Source organism: Larimichthys crocea, chromosome XXIII (assembly GCF_000972845.2).
Source record: "Larimichthys crocea isolate SSNF chromosome XXIII, L_crocea_2.0, whole genome shotgun sequence".
Classification (NCBI taxonomy): Eukaryota; Metazoa; Chordata; class Actinopteri; family Sciaenidae; genus Larimichthys; species Larimichthys crocea.
In genome coordinates this window covers 7,498,627-7,520,234 of record NC_040033.1, presented here as the reverse complement: position 1 = coordinate 7,520,234, position 21,608 = coordinate 7,498,627, and the positions used below count along the sequence as shown (strand labels likewise).

Sequence of the window (21,608 nt, the reverse complement as noted above, 5' to 3'; positions counted from 1 at the left end):
TTAGATGTTTTACGTCGATGACAGCTTCACTCTCAGTCTGCATCACGAGGTTGTCATCTCGAATAGTTTTCAGTTGACAAAAGCTAATTAGTGGAATTTAATGTATAAATTGCCAATTAACAACACTTCAGATTAGGAGCCCACACAAATGCGTCACAGAGTTCAAGTAGCAGACACATCTCTCTACATGTGTGGTTCCCACTGCGAAACATGGAGGAGGAGGTGTTATGGTGTTGGGGGGGTGCTTCGCAGAAATATGCCATCCCATCTGGCCGTCCTATTATTTGTTTTTCAACAGGACAGTGGCCTCCAGGCTCTGTAAGGACTATTTGACCAAGAAGGAGAATGATGGAGTGCTGTGCCTCCATAATCAACCAAACTAAACCCAGTTAAGATGGTTCGGGATGAGTTAGACCGCAGAGTGAAGGAAAAGCAGCCAATGAACGCTCAGCATGTGTTTTCATTCACCTATCTCACTCTCACTACACTACACTGCATGCACACATACTGACAAACACACTTCATCTTATCCATAGTTACTAATAAAAAAATAAAAAATACATTAAATGAAGAAGAAGAAGAAGAAGAAGAAGAAGAAGAAGAAGAAGGGCACCTGTAGCAGCCCATCACTCCTCCATCTCTTTACATGTGTATGTCTAAAGACCCCTGTGTGTGTGTGTGTGTGTGTGTGTGTGTGTCACTTCATGAAGTTTTACTTGGACTTCTGGCTCTCCGCTTGTGTTCTTCATCCTTTGGGCTCCCAGGCTGCCCTGCTGTGTTTACATGGATCACTACTGCTCTCTGGTGGACGCACACGGCTCTGAGCGCACGAGGAGAGGTGAGGTTGCGCATGAATTTTTTTTTTAGTTTTCCAGATGTTTGATTGAATTATTCAGAGTGCTGCCACTGCCGAACTTCTTTTCAATCTATCCATGTCATCCAAATTAAAAAGGGATGAATTTCCAACAAGTCAGGAATCTGAATGTACCTGAACATATTCATCAATTTCTGTATTTTTACGCAGTTTTATGAATGATCTCTCCATGAGGTTCGAGTGGGGTCGTGTTTTACTACAAAATGTATCATTTTACTGAAAGCACATCAGCAGCTTATCTGCAATCAATGATCAATAAATGTAGATATGACCTGTGCCGTGCAGAAATCGTCTGTTGCTGAAGAAGCCATTGCTGCAACAGACCGCGCACATCGTGTTCTGGCAGCGCGGAGAAAATCTTTTCACACTTGCAGGAAACGCATGCGCGTAGAGGAAACCAACTGGTTTGTGTCAAGTCGAGGCAGACGGATGTGATCGAGCCAAAAATCACCTGTATTCTGGCATTCATGGTGACACAGTGAGTACACGTTTAATGTTTGACTCTCCTAGGCCTCTTCAGAAATCTGTGTTTGTGCGTCTTTTTTTTTTTTTTTTTGGAGGCGGGTGAATTTCAGCATCCAGTGAGGATGGAGCATCTTTATGTGGATATACCAGCAAGCAGAAATAGTCCTCCTCAAATCGTGCATATAAAAAATGATAACACGGCTGATCAAGCCCGTGTAAATATGTGCAGATCTGCTGCTTTATTTTGTGCCACGGAGGAAAGAATTCTGCTGACTGTGAATTATCAGCTCATCTGATCAAATCATTTCATTATGTTTCTATAAATGGCTGCATGCTGCTCGCCTGCTTCAGGCTGCTTGTCTTGACTCGACCATTATGTGTGTGGGTATATGTGTGTATGCGTGTGTGTGTGTGTGTGTGTGTGCATCCTTCCGTGGATGCGACTGATGGATGCGATTGCTGCGGTCCAACAGTAACGCCTTGTCGCTATCATTACTGCTCATCCCTCATAGACACAGAGAGAGAAGGAGAGAGAAGGAGGAGAAGAAGAAGAAGAAGAAGGGCGGTTGTTGCTCATCACAATCTGGTTTTTGTTACATTCAGCATGATCCAACAAACCGGTAGGATATTTGTCATTGGCTTCTCGAGCTGTTTGCATGGCGATGCGTGGACCTGAACGCACCGTTGTTTCTTGATTTTTAAAACAGAAGTTGTACCCCCGCACCACCACCATCACCACCACCTCCACGCGTCATGGTCGTGAAGTGGTCGTGCATTCCGCAGGAGCGTCGGATGCTGCTGTTTAAATTTTTTGCCAATAATCACTGTGATCACGGGATGTTTGATTGCTGTATCGATCTTCTTCTTCTTTCGGGCCTTCTTTGGATCTACATGCCTCTCCTGTCAGATCTTTAATCTCTTGTGATTTCTTAGATCTTGTGATGTTTGTGTGTGTGTGTGTGTGTGTGTGTGTGTGTGTGTGATGTTCCAGCTTAATGCGGTAATAATCTTCCAGTAAACCCCCCTCTTCCTCCTCCTTCCTCCTACCTCCACCCTCTCTCTCCATCCATCCCCCGTCTTCTCCTCGCAGTCCATGGGCTCAGAGCGGGTGGAGATGCGTAAGAGACAGATGCAGGTTCATCAGGAAGCAGCTGCCAGTGTCCTCCAAGCGCGCCACAGAATGGGAAACACCCCCACCAACGCCTCAAACGCCTGCTGCTTCTGCTGGTGCTGCTGCTGTAGCTGCTCCTGGTAATAACACTCCACTGCTTCCCACACAGCGCGGCAGGAGACAGGAGATATGTGGTCTAAGGCAAATAGAGGAGGGGGAATAAGGTTACTGTTGTACACTGTATTCTGTGAGGCCTGCTGCCATCCACTCATGCATCCATTATATAAATATATTGGTGTATTGTAGCATAAATATGTGTTCATTAGTGTATAATCACCTGAAAATAAGAATAGTTATATGTTTTTTACCTTAGAATGAGCCTTTTATATCCACTGCAAACCTCACAGCTACCACTGCCACTTTAAATCCTTTAAAATTAGTAGCATCGCTCTAGGAAGTACAAGTATAAATACATCTTCTGATTTATATAGGATTAGTTGCATGACCGACAGTCTATTTATGACACAATGTAAGTCCTTTTTTTCTGCCGGGTTCTGCCCGAGGTTTCTGCCTCGTAAAGGATGTTTTTCCTTGCCTACGTCACAGAGTGCTTGCTCATGGTGGGAGTTGTAGAGTCTCTGTCAATAATACTATAAAGAGTAAAGTCTAAGACAAGATAAGATGAGACACAGAACAGGGAAATTCACTTATTACAGCAGCTCACAATATAACAGACGATAAACAGACTTGGACCGGCTCTGTAAGGAAAGTTACGTTATGATTGGGTGCTATATAAATAAAAAATCAATTGAACTTTTTCAGTGATTAATCGATTTGTCAATAATACAGGAAAAGAATCAGCAACAACGCAACAAGTCACTTTCTTTAGGCAAAAAATTTTACACAAAAAAGATCTGATTAAAGTGAATATTTGCTGCTTTTATACCCAAATAATATTTGAAGATGTCAACCTTTTTTTATTTGATCAATCAGTTTGATCAAGAAAATAATCTGTAGATTAAATGATGAAATGTAAATGACCATTAGTTGGAGCTCTACTCTCTTTATTGTCAACTCATTCATATATAAGCATTCCTTTGGGATGAAATGCTGTTTCCCATGAGTTAAATAAGTAGATGCCAAATAGGGCGAGACATAAAATCTGTGACATAAAAAGGTAATAAACGTCATAGATTACATAATTCTATGCATACTGTAGCTCATAACAACATGTTTGTGAATGCAATGCAGCAGGTTTTTCTTCCAAAGTTTGGTGAATGTTGGAGCTAACTAAGATCTTACAAGATGAGTCGGACCTGGATTTAAAGGCTGCAGGATAAAAACGCTATGTGTTTAAAAATTAGAAGTACAAATTTGGTTTTCTGGTACATTGATGTGTAATTTCTTTAATGGCCAGTTAAATATCACACATTGTGTACTTGTGATGCACTAAATGTGATGTGACAGCAGCTCTGCATCATTTTATAATAATATGATGTCCCACTTGGCCTTGTTTGGTTGTAGCAGGTCAATGGATACTACTTCCTTTTCGCCAACATCTTTCCACCCATTCAATAACACCACAGCACCATCATCCAAGAAAAACAGAAACACAGTGGTCCTGTGACCTACACTGGATCTCATTGGATGGAAGGCCTCGGGGGTTTTAATCTGTTTTGGACTCATGAACCGTTTACTTGTGCTTCCTGTGAGGACAGCCAACCTGTTGTGTGCAGAACACGGCCATGTTAATTCACTCCACTGGGGATGAGTAATACATTTTGTCTCTACATCTATATCAATTCCATCTAATTGTTGCACAGCCACATTCCCAGATGGGATGGCTCACAGTGGACTCACCTGAGCCAATTAGTCCACAGCCAGCTGCTACATCAGGTGTTGGGGACGTTTTAATTACGCACAGGAGATCCCCACAGGATGATGTGGACAATTGACACACTTAACTATTTACGCAAACGTTCCCAGCAGATCATCTACTGTAGGTGATCTGTTAGCTCAAATGTGGAATAAACAACATCCAGTTCCTCCACTATGGTTAAATAGGTCTACAGAAAATCAATGCTTGACCTATTGTTGTACTGTTTAATGTTAGGTAACAAAAATATGGTTTCTGGGGTTGATCTTCTTGGTTTGGGATACTCTAATATCTCCCAGTTGAAGGAATAGTGTGACATTTTGAATAATACCAAGTTCCCGAGTCTTTGCTGGGTGGCTGGGAACGTCACAGTAACAACAAAGCTCCAGGAAGCACCCGAGCCTGAAATAGTCCAGCACATTACTCCCCATAAAAACCATAACCATTCAACTAACCTTTTGTCAGACCTTAAGACCACATCATTCACCTTGGTCTTGTGTCTGCTGATCAGCCTGTTGTCTGATCAGTTGATGTACCAGAGGGTTCCCACTGTGGTGCCAACAATGTCCATGTCCATTGTATCATCGAATAGTGCACCGGCTGTTGTCGCATCCAGCATTATCTCCTGTTTCAACCAAAGTTGTAGTACTTAAGATTAGTCTTGGCCTTAAGACCGGTCTTGAGACTGCTTTTTGAAGGTCTCTGTCTCATTTTTACTTGGTCTTGTCTCGGTCAAAGGTGGTCTACATACTGCTGTATGCATTACGATTACCGAGACAGCTGGGAACGTGCCTCAACCAAAGAGATTTGGCATATATATGGTCTTGTCTCGGCCTCAATACAGTCTGGTCTTTGTCTTTGAGTTGGTCTCGGTTTAGGTGGTCTTGGCTACAACACTGGCACTGTGGTCCCTCTGTCTTCCACATTGTAGACCTCTCCCTAAGGCTTCACACCCAGCACAGCTTCTACCTCCTACAGTTGGTGATTGAATCGATTAAACAAATTATAGATATTACCTGAGATTTTGAGGTGTTGTAGGTTGGGGTTCCCCAGTATCTTGTTGTTGTGTGGAGTTTGGTGCTGAAGAACTTCACTGACCTGCACAGAACATTGACCTCAACCCCATTCAACATCTTTTGGATGAACTGGACTGTGAGTCAGGACTTATTTTTCGCCCAACGTCATTGCCCAACTTCACTCATGCTCTTGTTGCTGAACGGGAACCATTCCCAGCTGCCAGGTCCCAAAATCTGGTGAAAAGCCTTGAGAGAAAAATTAAGGTCGTTATATCAGGATGTTAATCCCAATGGGTTTCAAGTGAGATGCTCAACAATCTTCAATTTAATGTCCAGTTGTCCATGAGGATTATATAGCAGTTAGTGTAGTTTGGTAAATGTGTTTTAACATCTTACAACACTACAATATTTTTAGTGAGGAAGGCTGACAGTCTATTTTAAACGTTCGGTTTCAGTATCCCGGTGGCAAATCAAAGCTGGATGACAAGCTATTTATGACCTGTTGATCAAAGCACAAGCAGTCTCATTGTGTCTTTTTTTTCCTCCAGTTTGACTGTTAGGAGCGAGGATGAGACAATACAAAGGTCCACGTTTGAACGCAGGACTGAGGGAACCACTAACTGTGAAGAAAGGTAAGAAAGGCTAAACACTGACCTACAGCAAGAACCTCATCTTACAAACAGTGTGTCATTACTGAGAGAATTAATAACCATCAAATCCACTTTTCTTTTATCTCAAAGTCTGAAGCCTACCCTAGAAGACGCTCGCTCTTGGCCGTCATCATTCGAAAGGGTGATGAAAAGTGCAGCGGGTCGCAGCTGCTTCAGGCAGTTCCTGCGGACAGAGTTCAGCGAGGAGAACATGATGTTCTGGCTCGCCTGCGAGGAGCTTAAAAAGGAGACCAACAAGACTGTGGTGGAGGAGAAAGTCCGTCAAATATACGAGGACTTCATATCAATCCTTTCCCCCAAAGAGGTGAGACGCCAAGGTTATGCTACAATGATTATAGTGAGAGAAGATAATGAAAAGGAAATGTATCATCACCTAATTCAATAATCTAAGTATAATTACTGAATAATTTGTTTTGTTTAAAGTAATTATCAAGGAAAATGCAAAACATTTCCTGGTTTCTGGTTTCCCTTCCATCATTAGGTGATACGATGAGTATCTTTGGGTTTTGGACTGTTAGGCAGACAAAAAAAAAGGTTAATTTAAAGACATTATCGGAGGCTCTTTTTCCAGGATTTGGCTGACATCTTACAGACTAAACAAGATTTATTGATCAGGAAAATAATCATTTAGGCTTGCAACTAATGGTTACTTTCATGATCAGTTAATCTTATTTATCTTATCTTTATTTATCTTGATTTTGTCCATAAAATCTTCATATAATTTCCCAGAACACAAGACAAAATCTTCAAAATAATTGCATGCTGAAATGCTTTTACATTTAGGGAAATACACTATGTATACACAGTATAACGTTAGAGTTAGATAGTTGATTAGCTTAGCTTAGCATAAAGACTGGAGATATATAAGTTTCCTAAAATGTAAAACTATTACTACTATTGAAACTACTACTAATATTTTTTGCTTAAATGACTCAAATGCTTAATTTGTTATCAAGAGATTGAAGAGGAGCTACACATGAAGCTGCACTGTACACATAATTACACAGTACTCAGGATGATCCTGCAGGGTCATTTGGCTGCTCAGTATTCCCAATAGTACAAAAAATGTCCCATTGGACCGAAAGCCCATTTGTCTGACTGAGAAAAGCAAAAAGCAAATCTGTTTTTTCCGAAAATACACACTCAACATCGAGTTTGGAACGTGCAGGAAAAGACGAAGTCAGGTGATGGCATGACGACCTTTGTCTTGGATAATAAACACATGGTTAATGTTGTGAAAAATTCGCAGTTTAGCACCAAAACTACTAGATTAAGTTCAGGGAAAGATCATGTTTTCTGTTTGTTAGTTATGTCAGTTATCTTACGTACGTACATTGATAATACCAGAGTATGCATTTTCAGAACAACAGGCCTCCTGAGCAACTTTGTTTTTGGATTAACGGGCTGTCAGAGAAATGGGCGTTGAGTCCAACGGGACATCTTTCCGACTAGCTTTCTTCTTCTTTCTCAGTAATGAGAATTGGGGAATAATGACTCAAAGTGACTGATAGAACAAGGACTGTAGATATTGGATGTATACATAACCTTCACTTTTCTGTGGTTGAACAAATCGATTGATACGCTTGTGTGTACATCATTACTATGTTTATCTGCTCGTCTTCTGCAGGTCAGTTTGGATTCTCACGTCCGAGACGTGATAAACCGCAACATGCTGGAGCCGACCTCGCACACGTTCGAGGATGCTCAGCAGCAGATCTACACGCTGATGCAGAGAGACTCGTACCCGCGCTACATGAACTCGACCGCGTACACGGATCTGCTGAAGAGCCTGGAGGAGCCTCCCCCTGAGCCATAGACTCTCCACTGCCACAACAACACTTAGCTTTTCAAAATGGCGCATGCGTCCCACCCGAAAGGAGTTTTTTCTGTTCCTGTTGGAGTCCTGCTATTTAGAGAAAGACAGACAGGAAAATGAACACTACTTAAAACCAGTCTTTATCCAGCTGTAACTGCTGTTTATTTACCCATGATTAGCTTACCAAAATACTTGGAGCAAACAAGAACAAATGCTAGATCCAGCATCCGTTACTTGTTCGAAAACATATCTATATTTTTATATATTCCCTAGCGCTTGACATTGCACTTTTCTACCTTGTTTAATGAGGGAAAGCATGTATCTGTGAGCACTGCATTTGTATTTAGGTATATTGTGAGCCTTAATGCATATCCAGTTCTTGTAGAAACTAGTAGGTTTTATTTAACAGTAACTTAAGAAGAAGGAAAGTGCCTTGGAATAAGATCTTCTACACTAGCACCTTTGGTCTAACATGAATGGTGCAACAATGACTTCATATGTTGGTGCTTTCAGCTCTTCTCAAAGATACAAGTTTTTACAACTCAGTGAGCTGATACCCGGAACTAGATCTTGTCTGTGTGTTTCAATACTGTGATATTAGTCATATTCTATTTAATTTAAACAAAAACAGGGAAAAAGAAACTGAATACATGACCATGACCACTGATATATTTGTGTATTTAAAAAGGAATTTGTGTGAAATAGCTATTTGAATTCTCACAAATTAAATAAAGCACAATGGTATGTTGTTTTTTTTGCTCTTGAATATTCATTCACGTGGTGTTAACATACATTAGAAACGCTCCATGTGTGGATTGCATATTAAGCTGCTTTAATATCATAAGGTTCATTTTTGCATACGTGCTTTGAAAACACTTGAAGATTTAAGTTACTATTACGGCTTAACAGTTTGTTCAATTATTTAGTGTGCAAGATGTCAAAACACTGGAAAATGTTGATCAGCTGTTACAAAATCCCAGTTTGATATCTTTTAAAATCCAAAACACAGAAAGTATTAGATTTACAATCATTTAAAACAGACAAAAAAAAAATCAGTATATACTCAAATTTAAAAGCTGGAAGCAATAAATGTCAACAAAAAACGTCTTATTGACTGATAAACTTGTTCCATCACTACTACAAATAGGCTACATTGATAAAAAAGAACATTTAACAACAGGCCATTTATTGTGAGATAAGGTATTAAACCATAAAGTGTAGCCCTAGTTATTCCAATACTTGTCTCAATGGCAAATAGCTTAACAAAAGCAACTAATGTTACTCTACTGTAACACTGAAGACTGTGTGTGACTCCAGGTCAGGATGCAGCATCGTTACAGTCATGCCTCTCGCGGGCTAACACATTGTAGCCCCAGTCCTGTCTGGCTCTATGAGTAGCAGCGGTTTTATTATCAAGTAAGTCAGTGGCTCCTGGAGTCAACGGAGTCTCACTGGAGTCAAGTCCAAAAAGACTCTGATGGTGTTGTGTGGGTTTTGTGGCTACTCCAGAGTTCACTCGTCACTGATGGGGGGAAGCTGCTTCTCTATGAAATGTTTGATATCCACCATTTCCTGCGCAGATACAGAAATAAGACAAAATGTTTAATAAAGAACAACGACGAGAGCGTCAAGAGTCAAATGTGACGTTTTCCCCTCGACACTGACCTCTGGACAGGCGCTGTGAGGTAGACCCCGGTACGTCTTGAAGGTGATCTTGGATGGATTGATGAGGCTTTTCATCTTCTCTGCCGTCTGGCTGCCAAATATAAAGGGGACCAGGGGGTCGGCATCCCCGTGGCATTGTAGTACATGCATGTCCTTGTTAGGACTGTTGGCAGAAGCCTGAGAATAGAAGAGATTAGGATTATTCATATTATCTGATTACGACAGCTTATGACTCGCCTGTGGGATGTCTCTAAACTGCAATTCAATTAAAGGAATAGCTCACAGTTTGATGAACATTCAGGGTATTTAATGTTGATTTTTGAGCACTTAAAAGATGCTTGGATCTATGTTACATCTCAAGTAAAACAAGACGATGAATTTAAACTTTCAGGTGAACAATTCCTTAAAAATATTCATTTAACTTCTGAAGAATTTGCATTTAAAACACTGAAAAACAAATGTGCGGTGTGTTTTTTTTTCTACCTGAGGGAAGGATTTGCGGAGAGGGAGCCAACAGCTCAGAGCGACCACTCCAGCCAGCTTCTGCTGCGTTGTCAAAGCTGTGTAGAGAGACAGCGCTCCACCCTGAAAAAGCAAAGCAATGCAGGTCTCGTCACAGATCTCTTGTTTCAATATCAACAGAGACGAAACGATTTATCATCAGAAAAGCAAAGAGTGGAGCAAATTTCGGGTTCCTATTGAAATAATGCATAAAATAATTTCCTTCTCTGTGATCCAACTAATCAGAGATTTGTCCATTCGTAATTAAATGCTCAAACCCTGCAGTGCAGTGCTGTAGACTACTGTGTGTGTTGCTGCAGTGCTGGAGCTGCACAAAGCAGCACTGAAAGCTGATCTGTTCAATCACAAATCTCTCAAGTTTTCATCGACCTTCTGATCTGCACTGCAAAAAGTAGTCCAGGGGTTATGTGCTTGACTCTTTCTTGGCCTTCCTGGAGTCTCTGCTGGCTGTCAAGAAACAGTGCCGCATGTAACACACAGTAAAATGTTGAATTTGTTGTTTTTGTACACAAGGAGGCGGATGTTGTCACCTTTGTACAAAGTCAGGCTAACCATGCTGCTTCCAAGATAAGATAACCATCTAGCTGAGCGAACCCTAACCCATATTTAACAAATCTGAGAGTGGCACCTTTACTTGAATCTTACGTCCCATTTCCACCTCCAGTCATTAAACTAGGTTTGATTCTTGTGTTTTACTTTACATAACCGGGAGAGAGTTGTGGACTTTGTTGTTGGAGACTGAAGTTATATGAGTTTTGGCTCCGAAGTGAGAAATTCTTCTGATTTTTGTGCTTCTGCCTGAACAGCTTTGTAATTCACACAGCTAATTAAGTATTATCATAATCAGTATTAACCACTCTAATCCCTTCATGAGTTTCTGTTTTTCAAATGCCAGCATTTATATTTCAAGACTCGTGTGACGAATGTGTGCGTGTGCATCTTTAGGATGATTTATATGTAGATAAGAGGTGCGCCACAGTGAAAACAGCGCCATGTACACGCCACACTTACCTGTGAGAATCCACCCAGGAGAATTCTGTGGGATGGAATCCCATTCTTCACTTCTTGGTCTATCAAGGCTTTAACTGTGCGGAGATGAAAGAAAACACTTCAATTAAAATGTGACTTACAAGTAGCACACATGCTGTGCACAAGGTGACAATGAAATGTGAACGTACTGTTCTCCGATGCTCTTTTGATGCCGCTCTCATCTTCGTCTGCTTCTGGGCTCAACCCATAAATATCAAACCTGTACATTAAAAAAACATGATTATTAAGTATGTGACAGACGCGCTGGTTATTGAAATATGTTCAGATATTTTAACACTTACCAAGAAGGCATGGACATCCTCATGTTCAGAGAAACAGGCATGGTGGGGCTGTAATCATCGGAGAGAAGGATCATCGCAATGTGACTCAACTGGACAAAACATAAATGTTCAACCAGGGGTCCACAACCCCTAGGGGCTCCGCGAAGCTACAGCATGGGGTCTGCCAATTTTTGTCATAATAATTGACAATTTTCATCAAAATAACAGTGAATGTGAGGGTGCAGGTAATAGAGAAACTAACTCCAACTGGATGAATCGGCGGACATGTCAAATCATGAACACATATAGGCTAATAAACCAGTATATAAATAGGTAAATAAGGTGAAATAAAAGTTGAATAAAGTAAATAGAGAAGTTATTTTAGGCCAGGCTTAAAATGTGACACTTTTTTTTTTAAGTGGGGCTGCCTGTCCTGTTTGTCTCTTGTCCAAGGCGTCCTTGGGCAAAAGGTTGAAGACTAGGGATGTAACGATGCATCGTGACACGATTAAAAATCGGTACAAATGCGTGACGATTCTCAGCGGTTCACAGAAAAATGAGTCGCGATTCTTCATGAATGCAAGAGAAGTAGGATATGTTCTTTCTTTTTTTTAAATTAGAAATAGGTTACGTTATCTTAAAAAAAGTCACTGGTTGGTGATTCATTTGTTCAACGTCAGAGTGTTTTACATCGTCAAGTCATGTGGCTCACGTCACTACGTAGGTATGGAGCACAGAACGTGCAATAGAGGACGCACCGAGCAGTTTTAAAATCACCTGTGTGGTGGCATTTTGGATTGCCTATTTACACAAATACAACCTGTGAGAAATGGAAAGACAAAACCAAAAACAGCATGTAAATATTGCAAGAGACTGCAACATATAGCGGCAACACGAGCAACATGCAGCAGCATATCAGCCGCCAAAGTAACGTGAGCGAAAACTGCACATTACACCAGTTTACTTGTGAGATTGTTTCTAAAGAAAGCAGATATGTTGTTTAAGATAACCGTGTAAGTTGCACTTTTTTATAAGGGAACACAAGCTGTTTGAGAGTTTCTGTAAAGAGCACCTGAGATTTTTTTTTCCTACAAATAAAAAGATCATTTTATTAGGTCATAATTTGTCTGTAGCTCATTTTAATAAAAAATAAATAAAAACAATCGTGTGAACCGTATCGTGAGTTGAGTGTATCATTACATCCCTATAATGAAGACCCCCTGCTTTACACCATTTAATGCTAATTAAAGTGGACATTCAAGACTATTTAAGGCGTTTTTCAGACTGTGCATACTTACGCATGTGGGCAGATGTATTTCACATGTGGTATCCTGATGCCTGCAAACGCTTCAGCCCAGCCATGTCTGTAATATTGTGGGGAAAAAAAAAACTGGTTTAAATACAACTGCATGTGTCTCCATGGAGACTATGATATGATATGATATTTAAAAAAAGCCATGTTGACGTACCCTGTGTCACCAAGGCCATGCAGGAATATCACCTGTAAAACAACCAAAACAAACATTAGTACAGGTTTAAAACATTAGCTGGGTTGTTTCTGGTCTGAACTTGAACTCGCTCGGAGCTCGGCTGCTGTCGGGTTAACTCACCGCCGCAGTGGCTTTGCGGGCAGCAGGCACGATGGCAGGTAAAGGCGCTGACATGTTGTTGCCGCACATACAGCGCTGAGGCAGCTGATATGCAGAGGGACGTTAAGTTAGCCGCTATCCGCCAATCTGTGTCCAACTCGGTCCAACTCTGCCTGCCAAACGCCGAACAGCTGAAGGACAAATGTCGACCGAGTGTGGAGGTCAAATGCACCTCCCTTCTTGTGGATTTCTTTGTGGAAGTTGAATTTTGGTGGAAAATAAACGACACAACGACCCGGATAACCGTTAGCTACGCTAGGACTCGCCAGCAAGCGCTACTGTACTGACACCGCTCCGTACCGCCCCCCGCCCACCTCTGGCGATGTGATTGGTTGCTTTTGGAGTTCTTTTAGAAATGCAGAGCGGTGATTGGTTGGAGTGAGGTGTCAATCAGAGCTGCTTTAATAACTGTTAAATCCTCAACAGTTGACAGCAAAGCGCACGTCTCAGGATTTCAAAATAAAAGTATATTAAAAATGTAAACAAACTTTAATTAGATAGATAGATAGATAGATAGATAGATAGATAGATAGATAGATAGATAGATAGATAGATAGATAGATAGATAATATGTACACATGTATAAATATGTGTAAGACATGATATAATATATGAAGAAGAAGATATATTTTATTAATCCCTCAATGGGGAAATTCTTTTTTCACTCTATTTTATTTTTTACATGCATTTAACCATGCATTACATGCATTTAACCCGGACATACACATGGAGAGAGATGGTGGAGTGGAGTGCCTTGCTCAAGGGCACCAGTCCACCTTCCATATTTTTGGTCCAAGTCCCTATGGACTGAGCTATTGCCGCCCCTAATATAATATATAGTATAGTGTAGACATATCTCTTTAGCCAGGCTTTTTACCTAAGGTGCCCGGCCATTCACTGCTGAGTATTTATGTCCTGATCGCTCCCTGTTACTTTTATCTCTGGTGCTTATTTACTGTACAGGTCTTATCTACTTTTACTGCATCTGTTCTTAAATTATGTTTTGTACCCTATATGTCTTAATTTTACCTTTTATTTGTTTTGTTGTTGTAGTTTTATGCTTTTTTTACCTTTTCATGCAACTGCTCTCTCACCTTAAGAACTGTTAGTTGTTGTCTATTTCTGTTTTTGCTTTGTGAAGCAGTTTGGGCTACAATTCTGTATGAAAGGTGCTATATAAATAAATAAAGTTGAGTTGAGTATATGTATAATATGTGCATAATAAATACTTGACTTGAATATATACATGATTTAAATAATATACCATGAATATAAATATGTAAATAGAATGTGATTCTTTACTTACTTTTTCTTCCTTTGTGACACTAATATTTAATAAAACTGCATTAAACCCGCTAAATAAATTAAATCTTTAATTCAACCTTTCACACAGTGCCTTTTATTTTGAAACGCCGCCGAGCTCAAAGAAAAGAAAATGAAGTACTTCCGCTCACCGCCTCTGTCACGTGACCCACGCGTCCTTGGCTTGTGCTAGCAGTGACATGTGAGAGAAACATGTCTGTCCCGAAGAAACCCGGCGGCAAGGCCTTGGAGGTTCTGCAGAACCTGCCCCGGATCACTTTAGCGAACCTGCGTCCTGAACCCGGGTCGAAGCAGAGGGTGAGTAAGATTCAAATCCTCCGTTTTATTTCCAGCAGCACAGCCCAGTTAGCCTGAATGCTAACCTTCAGTCAGGTGTTTTCATACCTGTGTCGCTTCATTTCCTTTAATTTGTAGGAGAAGAAGCGAGGCAGAGGGCAGCATGGGGGCAACAGAAGCGGCCGAGGGCATAAAGGAGAGCGGCAGAGAGGCACCCGGCCTCGGCTCGGCTTTGAAGGGGGTCAGACTCCTTTTTATCTGGTCATCCCGAAATACGGCTACAATGAAGGACACAGGTAAGAGCCCGACACTGAAGCTGTGATGGTAACCAGCGAGTAAACATGTTTGTAGTTACAAAATACACAAACAGATCATCAGGGTTCATTAAAATACATCCACACATGCTTATAGATGTGTAAATGTGGAGAGGTGGGCAGCTGTGTAGTTCAAGGGCACTTGAACAGTCCATACTGTGGTCTGTGCGGGACTTGAACCAGCCACCCTCTGGTCTCCTGTCATTTCATTTAATGGGACCATGTACAGTATTAAACATAAATGATTACATCTGATGTACTGCACCGGAGTGAGCTCACAGCTACTTTTCATCTGCAGACACAATTAAAACATATTACAGCACAATGACAAACAGTACAAAGAAACAAACACACACAGGACACATGATACAAAGTTACACACAATAGCACATAACATACACACACACAGTGTCAGTGGCTACAGAGATGAGACTTTTTCATTTGGTTTTTAATGTACTGATGGAGCTGCAGCTCTTTATATCGTCAGAGTTGAGGCTTTCCACTGAGTTGTGGCTTTCACAGAGAACGCTGATGTTACGACCCGGCTCGTTAGGTGAGCCGTAACATAGAATGGGATAAGAAATAAAAAGAAAATGACACTTGCTTTAGGTTCGTCCGTTTATTTTCTTAATTTAACAAAAGGTGGTGAGGGAAAAGGGGAACAGAAAGGAGTGTTTAAATGAACAAATAAATATAACAAAAAGAGAACTCTACCAGAGCCTATTCTTTACTAAGTCACAGAACAAAACCAGAAACAAAAACCTCACTATTTAATCTATTTTTATCAATAACAAAAAACATCGAAAACAGCACCCCTTAATCTAATGAATCTAACAAAAAATCTCTCCATGTGTAATCAGTATTTAAATCAAAACTAAACCCTGCCCAAACCCAGAATTTCCAACACCAACCTTTAGAGAACTCAAAATTTCGAGGCGAGCTTACAGAATTACACCAAACACAAAGCCGCCACGATGCTCAGGCGGCTGCAGTTTAAATGCCCCGGGCCAGGACAATTGGACAGAGCGGATTGGCTGGCCGGGAGAGGATGCAGAGGGCGTCGCACCAATCCCAATCCTCTTGGTTTCCAAGAACCAATCCGTTAACGGCCCCCGCACACCTGTATTTACCTACTGGGATAGACACACAGGAGACCTCATGGGGTGAAACGGCGGCGGCGGTAACACTGATTGCCCAAATGCAGAGCGATGAAATGTTAGGGTACAATCTGGTACAGAGGATCTAATAGAGCTTACTGAGCAAGTATACACAAAGTCACGTAGTGGAGGAGGAGCCAAACCGTTTAACATTTTATAAACAAGGCACAAATTTAAAAAAAATCATCTAAAATTCTCAAAGCTCAGTAAATTGTTGAGTTTTTAGAGTTTGTCTGTATATGGATTCAAAGATTGTATATGGATTATTTGGGGTTTTTGTCACAGTGGTCATGTCTAACCTTCAAATGACGGCATGAACATGACATGAAATGGGTCCCATTCCATTCAGGTCAAACAATAACAAATATTTTGCCAATATTTCAGTCAACTGCTCATAGATTAATAAACCTACAACATTATTCATAGTGTGTAGCAATAAATGTAGGATCAGTGCTGAAGTCACTACAATACACAATAAATATGTTCGATGTGCGATAGAACATATTGCAAATATAAATGGTACAAATGTAAAATTTCAATAATGGTCCAACTCTAAAAAAGTATCAGTACACATACTTCCACTAATCCACAAAATCAAAAGTATTCACAGTGATAAAAATCATAAGATTAGATCACAAGTTGATGATAATTTAAGTATGTTCTTCAAATCTTTCAGCCAGTTAACAGCAGTGTGTGTTTGTGCTCTTCCTCAGTCGCCGTCCTCAGTACCAGCCTCTGTCACTGAAGCGACTACAGTACCTGATCGATCTGGGACGAGTCGACCCGACCCAGCCGATAGACCTGACCCAGCTCGTCAATGCCAGAGGAGTGACGGTCCAGCCTCTGAAGAGGGACTACGGAGTCCAGCTTGTCGACGAGGTAACCGCTGCGTACTTTGTTGATCGTGAACTTGATCACACCTCGCATGGATCACAAGAGAGTTAGGAAGCTGTTCTTTCATCTCCTCACACTCCAGCCGCTGCTTTGTCTCTCTGAGTTGTAGAAATGCAGTCGGTGATAATAGGAGAAACAAGATCAGAGGAAAGATTTGGCTTATAGTTTAGTTAAAGTCATTTTTCTTAAAGGAAATGAATATTTTTGGAGTACAGTTAGGTTTCCTGGAGGCTGGGGAGCAACTCACTTCTCTTGGCCATCGTGATGGATTTAGGGACTAGGCTTAAGAAGTGGATTTACACGTTTAATTAGCTCCTAAACCACCCAGCACCACCACACTGCTGTACAAAGTGTATCCGCTCCTGTTTGCCTCATTATTTCTGTAAACATACAGATTAAATAATTTCTCTGACGCTACAAGGAAAAGACCAAACGCTGACGGCAAACTCTGGATTTAGGGTGGAAAAAAAAACAGCTTAATTCAGTGTAGAGTTTTGTTTGGGTCATGTTGTTCCTGCAGGTGGCGCCACATAACAATGTTGTCCCCCCCCCCCTTGTCACAGATCAAGATGTTGTTTTTGACCCTCACTCTGCTGCAGAGTTCACCTTTCATGTGCCTTTTTCTTTCTGTTCCAGGGTGCTGATATTTTTGCAGCAAAAATAAACATTGAAGTTCAGAGAGCTTCTGAAGGAGCCATAGCTGCTATTGAGAGGAACGGAGGGGTCATCAGCACCAGTTTCTATGACCCTATAAGTCTCGGTAACTAATGAATCATCAGTCTTATGCACTCATCCATATTGATCTTGTGTATTTTAGATAATTTCTTTAATTTTCTTTGCAGGGATTCTCATCAAGCCCGTCCCGTTCTTCATGCGCGGGCAGCCTATCCCAAAGAGAATGTTGCCAGGGGAGGATATGGTCCCATATTACACATTTGCTAAAAACCGGGGTTACTTGGCAGACCCGGAGAAAATCCGACAGGCCCGGCTGGCCCTGGCACAGAAGTATGGATATATTTTGCCAGACATTTCAAAGGACGAACTGTATCACATGCTCTCCATGAGGAAGGATGTTCGACAGATCTTCTTTGGCCTCGCTCCAGGCTGGGTCGTTAACATGCCGGAGAAGAAGATTCTGAAACCCACTGATGAGAAACTTCTGAAATATTACAGTTCATAGGTGTGAGGATGTTGAAGTGGATGTTTATGTACAGTATCTCTTGACATGTGTCTCAAAATGTGTGAAAAATAAAAGCCTTGGACATGTTTCCATTTTATATTAAATGTGGAGAAGCGGCATTTCTCTTAGACTTCATTTGAACCTATACTGGTGCAAGAGGAGTTCATTTTCGGTGTTGTACAGTACATTTCTGACACGATTTCCACCACGTTGACGAGCATTTCTTTGCTCCTGAGTGGCTGACGTCCGACAGCCTCGTGTCGAAACAACAACTGACCCGTGCGGCGTGATGGAAGGAACGTGAACTGTAACAGGTGAGGGGGAAATAAGGAAAATAAGATAACTCAAAGAATGAAAACAGGAAACAGATGCCTAGTGATGTGTGTTACTTGTGAAATGGGTTGCCTAGGCCCTAGAAGGGGAGTTTGAAATTAGTCATAGGCAGCTGTATCCTGGTGTGGACGTTCAAAAGATCCCTCACCTCCCACCCCCCCCTCTTGGAATACAATCACAGGCAAACACATACATACAACTCTGCCCGGTTATGCTTTAGAGACACGAGGATGCCGTGAAGAAATGTTTATGGTTTGATATCTAAGGAAATTACAGTGATTTAGTCCTGATGTGGCGTTAATCACTAAAGGATGTTTCACACTTTCCCTTTTAGGTTTCACCTATCTCCAGTCTCTGCGAGTCAGATTGTTTTAAAGCCGAATCTCATAAAGATTTGAAGATATTACAGTCAACACTTTCTGGCCATTTACTCCCCGCCTGGACCAGAATATACTCGAGTAGATCTCTAGTTGGATAATAGTCCCCCCCTCCGGGTTGTATTTAAACTCTCCATTACGCTCGTGTTTATTTTTTGAAGTCAAAATGGCACACTCACTATAAATAACTTGGTATTTTACTCAGATATTGTCTTACGGGACGTTACCATAGAATTTCTGCTGGTATAAAAACACTTTATCAAAGGAAGCATATGTTTGTGTGTGTGTGTGTGACTACAAGCATTGTGTTTCTATACAAAGTCCCCTTCTGCCATGGTAGTTAGCGGTGGGCAGGTCTCAATTATGCAGGAATAAAAAATAAAAGTGACAAGAAAGAAAATATCCACCAAACGGAGATAAATGTTGATTTTATTAATCAGTTTTTGAGATTTATGGGAAAAAAAACAGAATTTATAAGGTGAGTTTCTTACAGTATTTGTAAATTCTATAATTTGTAAGCATCAGAGACAAAGGTCACACTTTGATGACTTTCTTGTGGTTCCCTGAGTGTTTTCCTGAATCTCAAGTATCCAATAAACTACACAAGTAGTGGATACATACACAGCCCGGCCCTGCCAGGAAAACCAGCCCAAATCCTTACAGCATAATACTTTAAATAAATCACGCCACAGGAAAGAAACAGCACAATCATTGTTTATGGCAGAACTACAGTGCTTATCTTCAAAGCAGCAGATCCTTTTGAATTTGTATCAGGTCTCAGACGAGCGAAAAAGAGTGAGCTAACAGGCACAAACGTCGACTCTGTGAATGTGTGGCTGCGTTGGAAAAGCTTGCATGAAAGAATAAAGAAATCAAATCAGGGTTTGTTGTTTTTTTCTCTCCATCAATTACAATTAAGAAAACAGTCATTCACTTTGGCTAAAAAGATTTCAGAGTCTGTTTTAAGAGGGAAGGGATTTTATCTCTGGTTTCTTGCTCCAAATAATCTAATGTCTGAGTCTAACCAGTTCACACTATTTAATTAAACATCCAAGCATTGCTGCTGGAGCTGAGCAGGCCCCGGATTGTTTTGGTTAACTGCCGCCTTGAATGAGCCGTTTAGGACAGACACAGATATCATGGTGTCTCACAGGTCTCAGTCTAGTTCCAGTTAATAATTAGGGTTAATTACAGCTAAGTGCAGGCCTCTTTCTCCTCTGTCTGCTGTGGGAGAGAGAGAGAGACTCCCTCCCTTGGATCAAGGTCAGACTTTCACATTATACTGTAGGGGAACAGTTTGTGTCCAAAAACATGGATGCAATAAATAGCCTGCTGTGGCAATAAGCCACGAAACATCCGAAGCTGTCTGGACAATACAAGACTTATTCAATTCAGATAAGAGTCTTATCAGGAGCAGAATACAATTCCTGATTTGCAAAGAATAGTGCTGTTTTTTCAGCATGAGTGGAGCTTTGCCTCATTAGCCAGTCTCACTCGGAGCAAGTCTGCATGATAGACAAATGCAATACAATTAGAAAACAGCGTGACTGCAGTTTAAAGGAAAAGAGGAGCCAGACGGGGAGATTTCAAAGATCTTTTCTTGAATGAATTAAAGTTCTGGCCTGTTAATCACGAGTAAGTGCACATCGTTAGTCGTTTATTGACTAAAAAATAGTTTTTTTAAACTGACTAATGATTAATTTCATCATCATTTATCCGTCAGTTACTTTTAAGATTAGCTGAGTAATTGACTGATATAAAAAAAATGTCAAAAAAAAAAGATCCAAAGTTAATAATTAGTCATTCAAACTACATTGATTGTTGATTTATCTTACTTCTTAATTTAATTATTTGATATGATGAATTTACAATCATAAACTCCTCACACTGTGAGACACTGGAAATGGTGAATGTTTGGCATGATAAATGTGATAAATGATTAATCAATTGTCAAAGCTTCACAAATGATTAACTGATGGTCTAAGCTAGACATTGTATTTATTTTAATTTAATCTTTATTTAACCAGAAATGGTTACAAAAATCTCTTTTTCAAGGGAGTCCTGGACAAGACAAACCAAGAACACGTAAATGAAAACAGATACAAAACCAAACAGACAGTATAAAGGTGCATTACGAGCTGTGAATGCAGTAATATCATGAGACGTGACATAACGTGACATGGATCAAAGTTCATGTCCCTGTCTCAACTTTGTCCTGCACGTTGCATCACATCACCTGGGCTTGAGCTGTGTTTGAAGTCTGGCTGAGCCCTGGCCTGTTATCTCTGCTCAGAGGTGGGGGCATCATTGTGTTCTGCTAATGAGGCTACATTAAGCCTGTCTACACCAGGGGGCATGTAATCCTCTCAGCTGGCCTGACGTAGGGCCGGGCAGGGCGCTGTTTACACTGGGAGTGTGGAGGCTAGCACTCAGCACCCCGAGGCCTCAGTCTATACTGTTGAATCTGCTCAAACACGTGATTAAGAAGTCGAGGTGGAGGTGGAAGAAGGGGAGGGGGCACACACACACCACTGCATAGAATGGTGTCTGAGTCTTGACAGAGTATATCTTGATGCTGGCCTGCTGTGCCCATACAATACAACACAATGCAATACAGTCCCTCGCTGCGAAGATCACGGCCACCTGACACAGCAGTATTATATCCCCTTCACACCTTCCAGCGATGAAACAATGCAGCTCTTTATGAATGAACCACTGTAAGGAAAGTCGGTGGGATGGCACTGAAGTGACTGAAGGCAGCGCTGGAATACAGTGCTTC

At 41.0% G+C, this 21,608-nt stretch overlaps 3 protein-coding genes across 5 annotated transcripts; 2 read left to right on the top strand and 1 right to left on the bottom strand.

Annotated features, from left to right (window-relative positions):
* The first annotated feature begins 1,166 nt into the window (after window positions 1–1,166).
* On the top strand, window positions 1,167–8,919 carry LOC104925291 (regulator of G-protein signaling 20). 2 transcript variants are annotated; one of them, XM_010738884.3, is made up of 5 exons: window positions 1,167–1,352; window positions 2,430–2,590; window positions 5,891–5,974; window positions 6,083–6,317; window positions 7,641–8,919. In XM_010738884.3, exons 2-5 carry the CDS (start codon window positions 2,433–2,435, stop codon window positions 7,827–7,829), a joined length of 666 nt encoding a protein of 221 aa, XP_010737186.1. In that variant the 5' UTR covers window positions 1,167–1,352; window positions 2,430–2,432; the 3' UTR covers window positions 7,830–8,919. The 2 variants fall into 2 exon arrangements, with proteins under 2 accessions (XP_010737186.1, XP_010737187.1); XM_010738885.3 differs by lacking the exon at window positions 1,167–1,352 and adding an exon at window positions 1,423–1,959.
* lypla1 (lysophospholipase 1) lies at window positions 8,652–13,303 on the bottom strand. Of its 2 annotated transcripts, XM_027274393.1 has the most exons (10): window positions 12,937–13,303; window positions 12,796–12,827; window positions 12,625–12,690; window positions 11,348–11,395; window positions 11,195–11,265; window positions 11,028–11,101; window positions 10,386–10,463; window positions 9,978–10,079; window positions 9,495–9,671; window positions 8,652–9,401 (listed from the first exon to the last, which is right to left on the bottom strand). In XM_027274393.1, exons 1-10 carry the CDS (start codon window positions 13,003–13,005, stop codon window positions 9,342–9,344), a joined length of 777 nt encoding a protein of 258 aa, XP_027130194.1. In that variant the 5' UTR covers window positions 13,006–13,303; the 3' UTR covers window positions 8,652–9,341. The 2 variants fall into 2 exon arrangements, with proteins under 2 accessions (XP_027130194.1, XP_010737185.1); XM_010738883.3 differs by lacking the exon at window positions 10,386–10,463 and having other exon boundaries at window positions 12,937–13,301.
* Window positions 13,304–14,409: 1,106 nt separating this feature from the next.
* Window positions 14,410–18,238, top strand: mrpl15 (mitochondrial ribosomal protein L15). The gene is made up of 5 exons (XM_010738881.3): window positions 14,410–14,595; window positions 14,713–14,870; window positions 16,759–16,924; window positions 17,576–17,699; window positions 17,782–18,238. The coding sequence occupies exons 1-5, from the start codon at window positions 14,491–14,493 to the stop codon at window positions 18,117–18,119; spliced, it is 891 nt and encodes a 296-aa protein (XP_010737183.2). The 5' UTR covers window positions 14,410–14,490; the 3' UTR covers window positions 18,120–18,238.
* The last annotated feature ends 3,370 nt before the right edge of the window (window positions 18,239–21,608 follow it).